General features: G+C 40.7%; 1 protein-coding gene across 1 annotated transcript; it reads right to left on the bottom strand.

Moving 5' to 3' along the window:
* Positions 1 to 714: 714 nt before the first annotated feature.
* LOC142769131 (female-specific histamine-binding protein 1-like) lies at positions 715 to 10,108 on the bottom strand. The gene is made up of 4 exons (XM_075872076.1): positions 9,941 to 10,108; positions 3,773 to 3,852; positions 2,353 to 2,439; positions 715 to 1,018 (listed from the first exon to the last, which is right to left on the bottom strand). Exons 1-4 carry the CDS (start codon positions 10,078 to 10,080, stop codon positions 888 to 890), a joined length of 438 nt encoding a protein of 145 aa, XP_075728191.1. The 5' UTR covers positions 10,081 to 10,108; the 3' UTR covers positions 715 to 887.
* Positions 10,109 to 11,013: the final 905 nt, after the last annotated feature.

Genomic DNA, 11,013 nt, shown 5'->3' on the forward strand with positions numbered 1-11,013 from the left:
AGTAAACGAGAAACAGAACTGAACTTAAACAGTGACTTTGTGAGTTGACTACTTGTTTAGCACCCCCGACGCCATCTGCCTGCGTGGCGCAGTGGCTAGTGTGCTCAGTTCAAAACTTTGTGGTGGTAGGTTCAATTCTGCGCTGTCGCACCCTTTTTATACGGGTACTTTCTAGATCGTTTTTTATACAATTATTTTCATTATTTCTTTAGTAGCAGCTCGTAACGGTGGTTATGACGATGCTTCGCACTCCAGCATTGCCGGCTGGAGCGCGCCATTCACCATCCACTCCATCATTTCTATGGTAGACGTTTTTTTCAAGGGGATGCCGTAATCTTGCGTGAAAACTATTTTTTATCCTAAAGTAAGAAGAGGGGCAGTCTGCGCACGTTATTCGGTTCACGACTAGAGCAGTTTCCACAGGTGCACGATTTTCGGGCCGAGATATGAGGGTGTCGATGATAGGCGATTGCATGTGGATGAAGCCAAACCCTGCATTTTCCGGTATGGGACCTATCGCTTCGAGGATGCCGGCGATGTATTGGCGGTTTCATTGTGGCCAACTTCAAGCAAAATATGTCCTGGTTGAAGATTTCTTATTACTTCAAATTCAACACAAGATTCACATTTGCAACGTGTATTCGAGATATTTAGGGTGGGTACAGCGGGTGTTGAGACGTACAAACATCTGATAAATAAAAATCGGACGCTGTGTTCTGCCTACAGAACAATTTATTTCTAAGTACTCCTGATAGGTGGCGGTAATGACTAGAAAATGCCTAGCACAAGAAACCCATGTTACAGATAACGTCGAACGCACTGCGTCAAACATGGAGACATGAGATGGCAATACCACAGTTTTATAATAGTTGCACGATACTCCTAAGTTAGTCTTCCATGTCTGGAAAGCAATCACTTGTGAATACGTCCCGTACCGGTAGACCGGCAGCGTACTCATTGAACTTCTCGAGACAACTGGTTGGAACATTGTCAGAATCTTTTGCCCACAGTTCGTACCCTGGAATAGAATGCAAGGTCTATATTAGTGTCACAGAATACGAGAAACATAATTTTTAAGCAGAAAACTGATGTATTCAAGACATGTAACAATGCATGGTTATGAAACGATTGAAAAAAGTATTCTTCTGTGTATTGTTTTGGTTTTAATTAGCCAGTTATTCATAGCTTTATAGCATACACAGTGATAAAAGCTCAAACATATTTAGCGATTCATCATCTTAGGATATAATGTGCAATTTTTGAAGCATACCAAATATTAATTTTTGTGTACAAGACCTCATATGCAAAATGACACTTCCGATCTCACAAAACACGCCTTACAAAAACAAGGTATGCAAAAGTCGCAATGTGTCCAATCTGTTCACGCTGCTTTGTACAATCATTTCGATTGTTGTCCGTCTTTGGCTGGTAGCACTAAATCTAAAGTCTATGTTTCCAGCTTATGCCATTTAATCATACTGATGTCCTGTTCATCACCCATTTTTGAGGTCAACCATAATTTCATGAGTGTAATATGCCTACACTTTAGGAAGCAGGCATAATAATGATTTGGCGCTAAATATATAGCGATAGGCGTGTTACCTATACGAACTTTCCGGTGCTAACTGTTCAGGGAGGAAATCGTCAGTAACAACTTTGAAACGCACGCATAAATGTTGCCAAGTTTACCAATCATTAGCGGGATGAATGCACCTATTTTTGTTTATTATTATGTTTTTCCAAGTCCGTAAAAATATTGTTATTTTGATGTCCCTGTTGTGACAACCGGAATGCAGACTGCAGTTTTGGCAGATTAGGCCAAGAGCTTTATTCAGCAAGGGAAGCTTTTTTATATACACGGCTAGTGTTTATATAACTATGCCTAAAGTAGCACCCAGAAAAAGAATGAAGAACAAAATTTAGATCGTATTTGCTCGCAGAGCTTATATTACGTTTATTAGTACGGGCCAACAGCTTTAGCTGTAGAAACATTTGTGTGATTGTCATTGTTGATACGGGTCTACGGATAGAACTTAGACAAAGCTTTACATCACACTAAAAGAGTTACATCAACCATTTTTTAGGTGCACCTATTTTAGATGCCATTTACAACACGTGCACGAAATGATGAATAAGAATATCGTTGATCTGCGTTTGTCGCAAATAAGAAACTCGTGTACAGCTCTCTTTATTAGGCAAAGACAAAAACAGACAGAAGGCAGCTCTTCGAGTTATCTAGTAACTTATTTTTTTAAACACTCGAAGTGAATCTTCAGGAAAAATGCACGATACCTTCATGACAGCGCTGTGTTACAATTTCTGGTAGGAATGGAAGTCACTGAAGTTACGTACCTCCCTCAGTTCCGTCTGCGCCAACAGCGTAGACCACATAGCATTCGTCGTCGGAGAATACGATGACGTCTGTGAAATTTTGTCCATCTACAAGCGGAGATGAAATTAATGCATAGGGCTTAACTGTAATAAGCTGGTGAAAGTGTTTAGGAATAGATACATTTAATTATTGTGAAAGTTTATGATTGCAATTATTCATTATATGGAAAACGTTGGCTCAAACCTTCAACATTAAAACTACGCATCTAGTTTCTTAGCAGTTGAGCTGCAGATGTTGTGCAATACAGTTTATTTGAATACGTCTCTGTTTTGTGAAACCCTTGAAGTGTTGACCAACGCTGCTCCAAACCATTACGGCGAGTGTGAGACGCTCCTATTGTACCTGCGGTGGTTAGGTAGCACGAGATAGAATTATGACCCAGAAACTAACCAATGATTTAAAGCGTCAAATTATTAGAAACGTGACCCTCGATTATATTTTGTGAAAAATTGCATTGCTTGAAAACCTACAAAAGTGATTTCCATACTCGAGGACTTAATATGCAGTTCGTGTAATCTTGTGTGGTATTGACACATAAACAGGCGATTTTAAATGAGAAAAAATATACAAAGCCATTCAGCTTACCCCAGGGAACTGATTAACTCCGAACAATTCTCTTGATTGTATTACGCATTCGCAAGCAACTCACACACTAGTTTCTTCAAGAAGCGAAACCACGGAGAAAATGTGCTACGCTATTTCAGAGTCCGCACAAGAAGGTGAAAACCAATAGACACTGCTATGATGGTGAACAAGACGGATTTTAGATAGCGTTTCTTTGTTGAGAAAATATTTGTATTTGGCTTAGTGCACTAGCAGGGCGATTTTGTTACCTTTGGTGTTCTTTTTGAGGGCAAAAGTCAGACAAATTTTGGTAATGACGCAGCACATATAGTAGTAAGTGTTTGTGCTCTTTTACTGTGATAAAACAGCCCATGAATTAGTATTTTTGCATAAAATACAGCTTGCAGTGCTTGTACATGGGTGTATTATATAGCTTTTTCTACTGCAATTATCAGCAGCAGTGCCTTCAGACCCACAGTGATTCTAAAGTTGCTATTGATATCAAGTTTTGGTTGAGCGATGCACTTCAGTGAGTCTACCAAGCCCTTCATTACACATTATTTCCCCAAATAAAGTTCACTGGTCACCTCCTGTTCACATAAGAAGAGAACAGAGCAAGTCTACATCATTTCAGACGAAGCAGCAGTGTTCTCGTAGCTAGCGCTGGCATAATGATTCCAACCACACAAAACGCACGCCTGAGATCTTCCAGCTTTCTGTAGTCAACGGTAAGTAGGTGTTTTACATTTTGATTTTACGCTTTGTGCATCCGAAAATACCATGCACTGGTACAGAAGGCATAACAGGAAATCTTACCTTCCGTAACGTAGAAGATGGCATTTTCTTTATTGTAGCCGTACATTGTAAAAGCAGTTGCCTTTTCTTCAGAACCTTGGCTGAAATATTTGTAGAATAAGGGTGAAGGTTTATCTCTGGGCTCAGTTTCACGCAATAATAATTATGAGACACAACGTTAAGAAATATAGTTTATTCAACCATATAAATAAAGCCAACCAGTTGCATGGGATAGTTTCGCTCTTGAAAACGAGGAATAAAATTAGCGCTTCGTTGTCACAGAAACGTATATAATGGCAGTATGGCCCGCTTTTGTATATTGTTGAAGGCGTTGTGTATATAACAGTATAGTACGGTGCCAGGTGTTTAACTGAGCAGGATTTTTGCTTTTTTAAAAAATCACGGTCACGGGGTATCCAGATCTCTGATTACTATCATTATACAACACCGGTGCCGTTTTACGTAAGGTGGCTATTGAATCCCTATATTCTTAGGATAATACGCGTAGTCATCGCGTGGAAACAGATCAAGACAAGTTCTTGAGGAAACAATACACGCACTCTAAAAACTGAGACAAAGCTTAAAAATGCACCAAACAGTCTTCTTAATTTTGAAAAGCCTTATCCAGATAATCCATCTATTCTGTGCCATGAATGTAGACAGCAGGGCATTTCTTATAGTAAAAGCTTTTTCATTACTCAGTTGGACACTTTTACCTTACAATAAGACAGTTTGTGCTCGAATCTTAACTGGGAATGTTCGACACGCAAGATTCACTACAAGGTTGGCTTGTTCGAGGCTTCTACCATAGGCCCAGAAGTACAAATGAGGTTTGTACCATAGGCTCAGAAGAACAAATGCAATATAGGCTTAAGTGATGCACACTCAGGGAAGCGTAAAAGTGCGAAAATCTGTCAGCTGTGATGAAGCGTCGAGGTTCTTTGAGTTGTAGCTTTTATCAAACGAACGGAATTCATGAGGTATCGTCATATTTCGCTCAGTCAATAACTTTTGACAGCATTTATTAGGCGTAAGAATTGCTAACTAATGTTCCGCAAAAGCACAAGATATATATATATATATATTAATGAATATATAAATATGTATATATATATATATATATATATATATATGAATATATATATATATATATATATATATATATATATATATATATATGTGTGTGTGTGTGTGTGTGTGTGTGCGCGTGTGTGACGCTTCAACAAGGTGGTTCTAGGAGAAGCCGACGAAGAGGAATTGCGCGTGCATTAGAATAAACGCATGGCATCTGGACCACGACGTGTCTCCATTTTGTAGCGTCACACATATATATAAAGTTTGCCTCAATATATGCAGAAATGTTGAAGATTATACTCAGGCACTGATATTTTTTTCATAGGGTGATGATTTTATTCTATGGACCGTTTTTTTTCGTCCGACATTATTTCACAATATTTGACAGAAGCGTTATTATTGTATTCGACTACATACTAAAGTTTACCATTAGAACCTTCCAATGATTCACTCAAATCAGGCTTTTAGCTTGCTGATTCCTTTGTGAAGATATTAGGAAATGCTGCAGCACGGATTCCAACTGCTCTTGCAAATGCACGGTGGTACTTTTGTAAAATTGGTTAAAAAAAAAACTCTACTAGTAGTCTGTATGACACATTCTATTGTATGTGTGCTCTCCCTGTGTCATTTTAGAGCTCTAAAGCTAGTTAAAATAATTCGCCATTCACGTAGACAGATGACTCTATTCTGAGAAGAAGCTCTTCAGTGCTTGAGAATGTGTAGACCAAACCTAACGCCTAATAAAGTACCTCCGTATCATCGCACCTTTTGTAAAACCGCTTTCAAACTGACAACACCTTCTTTCATTACTTATTCTTTTTTTACTATAACAGTACACTCTAGAGCAACCATTGTAGTGATTATGAAGCTCGCTCACAAATATTTCTCGGCAAAATGATACTAACTGAAAAATGTTTTGAGCGTAATAAATACAGCAGAAGTACTTAGGTACTATGTAGTAATTTTTTGTTTGAATTTAGGAGGTATTGCTGAAATGTCAAAAAGTAGGACCATATCATCAAGGCCAATGCGCAAGAATCAAAGCATGTGCTCTCTGATGAATTAAAAAATGTCAACATCGGGGTGGTTGGCGTTCCACAAAGTAAGGACCTCGAAGCGTCAGTTGGCTAGCCCGAAGGTTCGCGTCAAACTTCAATGTGCTTTTGTGTCTTTCTAGGATTATCTATGCTTTCATTATTGGTCGTCATCGAACAAGAATCTCAGTCTGACTGGCTCTCAGCATGACTGACATGTGGTAAGCTATGCTGCGTATAGATGTAGTTCCCTGTTCCCGAATCAAACTTTTTCGGGAGTTAATTGCAGTGCTTGACACAGCTTTCTCTGTATGAAGTACATTGGGCTTAACAGCAATACTTACGTCCGCTTTTGTATGTGATGATGTTTTATTTATGGTAAAGTGTGGAATTTGCACCTCTGGCTGATACACCTATGGTCAGTAAATACTTCTGCACTCGAATTACTCTGCCATTCTCCATTCTCAAACATTACTGCTACCTGTTCCGCTATGTACGTCGCGGTGATAACCCTTTACAAGTGTACGCCGTCACTGGTAACGCGTTATCTTTTCCTGAAACTTCGTAACGTGGTCATTACAATTTCAGAACTGTAACGGGTAACGTACTGCCATAAACAATTTTCGGTAACGTGAGGTACCGCGTTATTCGTTACTTTTTCATCCCGAAGGGGGCACATTTTCAGAATTTGCCCCGATGAATTTTTTCGTTGCAGCGTCGGACCACTGTCGCCTACCTGGCATTGACAAATAAAGCGTGGACGGAGTTTAGATTGAGGAATTGGAGGGACAGAGGGAGGTATCTTTAGCAGGCACCGATTCTCTGAGCTCACATAGGACGGTATAGCGCACTGTGGCTCGTCCTGGAAAGGCTGGCTATTCTGAGACGTTGCTGGTTGCTGTGGCCTAGAGCATCTACAGAGCTCAGGGTCACGTACCCAGGGCTGCAGTATATGGCGAGCAGGAAAGCATGGGCAGACGCGAAACATTCGAGGTCATTTTTAATACACGTCAGCTTTCTTCATGCAAACAGGTTGAAGAGGTCGGCCAGCACATTGGTGTCCATGCGGCTTTTACGGCCACACACGAGTGAGCTTCGTTGTCACAGAGGAGCAGTCCGGTCATGAGACGCGAAGTGGGATGCCAAGTAAGGTATCGTAATCACTTTCTCGAATGTGTGCGGAGAAGAGAGGGTAGTCTGCACAGTCTTTTTGTCGTGTGGAGCCTGCCACATCGGCCAGGAAGGCAGGTGTCTCACTGACTGTTTCCGACAGCACGACAATGATGTTCGGAACTAGACCGACGGCTTTCTGGTGGTTCAGTGTGATAGCTGCGGTGGCCGCCCTGTACTCGACAGCACCACAATTTTGTAACAGCACAGATACGAAAACCAGCTTTTGTGCCTGCGCCCGACAATTCAGAAAGAAAGCGATTGTTCTCTCCGGGAAAAACGTCTCATAGAGCTATTTCTGCTGCGGAGGCGTAGATAGCTGACGAAGCGCTTTTGCGCCTCAAGCTGTCTCGTCATAAGAAGTTTGCCGATGGTATGCCCAACCTTCTTGCCGACCACATGAATGATCATGTAACTTGTTGGCATGCTGAACTTAGCCCGTGTAGCAATGGCAGAAAGTGTTTTCGTTAACACTTCTATTAAAGAAAAGCTCACGAGGAAGCGAGGCTAATTTGGAACACTTCTACAAATATCGCGCACTTATTTTGCCAGGACAAGCAGCTGAAAAAAATTGCAGTAAATTTGTTAAAACTTCAGTTATGCATCTTTAGTGGAGAGCGTAAATCCTTACGAGAATATTTAACTCGGATAGTTTGTGGGAATTCATGTTAAGGCGTTGATGATTGAATCTCATATTGTGCATTATGTGACGTTGAAAAAATAGCTTCACCATGTGCTAGGATCCGAAGCCATCGTATGCAACTATAGAGGCAACTAACTATAAGGTCTATGGCATTGATAAGGTTCAATGCATTTGGACAAAGAATTTTAGTTGAGTCAACATTTTTGGTAAAATCGTTCTTTGGCTTAGAAGTATTGTGTGAAAAATAGGTGTGAGCTTTCTATTATACTTACTGAGAGTTCCTGCAGCAAAAATAAAGTGATTGATTTTTATTATTGCTGAGTAACAACAGAGGTAACGTTCGTTACTTTTTTTGGTACTGTAACGGTAGCGCGTTACATATTTTGGGTAACGTTGGACAGTAACGCGTTTTTTTTGATTGTGTAACGATTAACGTTTTGATTTACTTTTTGGTAACAGAAAGAACACTGTATGTGACTACAATTTCACAAAGCTCATAGCGTGCTGCTCTTCCTAGTGAGTCAGTTATGTAAGCTAATCGATCATGATGTGTAGGGCCTAATGGCTCAGAGGCCAATTTATGGCTAAAGGGTCTCACATCAGTGACTAGAATGTGGACAATATTATGGTACGTGGCTGTATAAGGGCCTTAAAATTTATCCTGCTAACGTGGGTAAAATCATAACTATTAAAATTATGACAGTGGCGTGATATATATAGTAAAAATGGGTGACAAAATGTTTTGACAAGAAAAGCTTGTGTGAAAGTATATGGCACTTGCACAAATGCCTCATCAGCGCCCTTGTGTCCAAGGGCTGCGAGGCAAGTGCTTTTCAATGTAGCCACCACAGCAGCATTCTCTCTAGAGATGTTGCGCTACGCTATGCCTGGGCATATTACTTGCTAGAAACAGACATGTCTTAAGAAGCTAGAAATGATTTATGAGTGAAACGTGGTTACCTACCGACGAACATTGCAGGGTGTAATGGTATATGTTGTCGGTTGGGTAATGGAAAAGGTTGTCTTATTAGACTGTGTAATTGTTCACAGTGTAACGTAAGTCAATAAAAAAAATAACCCTAGAGGAGGCACCCAGGAGCCCTATGAGTGTCCTCCTGTGACAGGGTGGAAACCAGTGGGTCCTTTAGCATCATAGGCTTCCTAGGGGCCTTTCTTTGATTTGTCAATGCAGTGCTGCAGATCTACTTGTAAAATATTGCCTCGAGGACGTGGTGTCCCCTTTTGTTACGTAAACGGGGACACCGCCACATTAGGTGCTGCAATTCACGAATCGACTACAGTCTATGGCAGTCGAGAGAAAAGCGTGTATACAAGACTACGTAAGCAAAGGATCGAACCAACCACGGTCGCGTTAAGCGAAGGGTGTTTTGAAGATTTCAAATGAAATCTTCGAGTAAACTTCGTATTTATCACTTGTCGAAGTAGCAAAATGATATCATAGACGCTGCCCAACATGCCATAGTTGCGACGCCTAAATCTCTCCTCCCATTCAAAGGTTTAGGGCCCGGTAAGGTGAAAAAACTGAAATTTTCGAAAGCTTCAATTGCTGTGTTTCTTCTATATATCCAGCCCCTGCACAGTGGTCTAGTGGCCAAAGTACTTGTCTGCTGACCCACAGGTAGCGAGTTCAAATCTGGCTGAGTCGTCCGCACTTGCGATGGAGGCGAACATGCGGTAGGCGCACGTGCTCAGATGTGGGTGCTTGTGAATAAACAACCACACGTGGTCGAAATTTCCGGAGCTCTCCACTAAGGCGTCTCTCATTTACATATGGAGGTTTTGGGACGTTAATCTCCACATGCCATGCATGTTTCTTATTTTAAATGTCGTTTTTTTTGGCTTTCACCTGCGAAGCCTTACGAATGCTCAGTCTTTACTGCGCTCAAATCTTTGAGAAGTTGCGCGATCATTGTATATTGATCTTTAAGATTACGCATAAGCGCGAACACTCGAGATCATTTCAGCACTTACGCGAAGGCCAGTGATACGGCTGGAATTTTCAGCGGCACATGTAAAGACAGCGGCGCGTTTCGCCCCTTGTAAGTTTATCGACGGCTAACGGTCTGTTAGCCACTATTAGTGCCAGTGTGCTGCTGTCATTTAACTTCCCTCTCACCGGCCACAAGTATGGCCGAATAAACAGTTTCATCGGAACATCGAGGTTGCTAGATTCGTCTACGTAACGAACACGTGACAATAATGTGTTGACTTTTTCGCATATCAAATAGGAAAGAAAGTTGTACTTACTAATTTGAATCAGCATCATTAATAAACATAAACAATACGTCAACGCTCTTCTCATCCTCATTGAAATTGTCAAGCATAGCATACACACATTTGAATTTATTTCCCCACACTGGGTCATTCGTATAGGTCGCTTTTACCATGTCGTAAGGATCCGGAACAGTTTTTTTGAGATGCTGAAATGAAATATACGTAAATATTCTGAAGCTCAGACTGAACTATTATAATTTTTAGTACGTTACTTCATAAATAGTTATGCAGTCTCATCAAGGTTCAATTTTTCAGGGTCTGCCTACATCCCCTCAATGGGGGTCTCAAGATGAGAAAATAGAATGCAATTTACAGTCTGATTCAAATGGCCAAATACATAATTGAATCATTCTATACGAGTGTTCACCACCGCCCTCGACGGTGGCGGCAAATAAGTCGAGCGCATAATTTTCTTATAACAATGGCAATCAGATTTCGTCCATATGTTACTACATGCTGTGGTGTCACATGATTAAATGATCGCGTATATTCAATTTAAAAACATCAGTTCTGGGAACTTGTATAGAGTATCGTTGGGCGTCAGAAGCTAGTGCAACGATGGAAAAGACGGAGAAGAAGATGACATTATCGAACAGGCTTCGTAGACAAATGCAAGGGAACAACTTTCTGAAGTTTTCTTGCACAATGGTTTTACGAATATCATGAGTGCCTAATACTTACACGAAAAACGGAAGCATTTTTTACGTATGTCATGTTTCAGTAAATTCTCATCATTTAAAGAATGTTTTGAGGTTACATGCATCTACGAAAAAAAAAAGAACTGTGACGCCTCCTCTATGCAGCCTAGAGACACAATACGTCGTTTAGGCCATCTCAGCCTCGGAACTTGACGCTGGAGCTAACGTCATCAGCGTATACCATTCGAGGTACTCTTTATTTGCGGGAGATTCAGCCCATTTTCGCCATAAATAGTCTGCAGTACTGATGCTTACTAGTGGCACACCATGGCAAAAAGGTGATCAATTCAGTATAGAGAAAATATGAATCGTCTGGTATGAACCATCTTAAGAAGGAAGTTAAAAGAG

Source organism: Rhipicephalus microplus, chromosome 8 (genome assembly GCF_043290135.1).
Source record: "Rhipicephalus microplus isolate Deutch F79 chromosome 8, USDA_Rmic, whole genome shotgun sequence".
Classification (NCBI taxonomy): Eukaryota; Metazoa; Arthropoda; class Arachnida; order Ixodida; family Ixodidae; genus Rhipicephalus; species Rhipicephalus microplus.

Bases quoted from the DNA above. Each gene is read 5' to 3' on its own strand.
- LOC142769131 (XM_075872076.1), bottom strand. From the start codon at position 10,080: ATGGTAAAAGCGACCTATACGAATGACCCAGTGTGGGGAAATAAATTC. The intron at 3,853-9,940 runs GTAAGTACAACT...CAAATATTTCAG, and splicing joins AATGATGCTGATTCAAATTA to CCAAGGTTCTGAAGAAAAGG. The intron at 1,019-2,352 runs GTACGTAACTTC...ATTCTATTCCAG, and splicing joins CGCAGACGGAACTGAGGGAG to GGTACGAACTGTGGGCAAAA.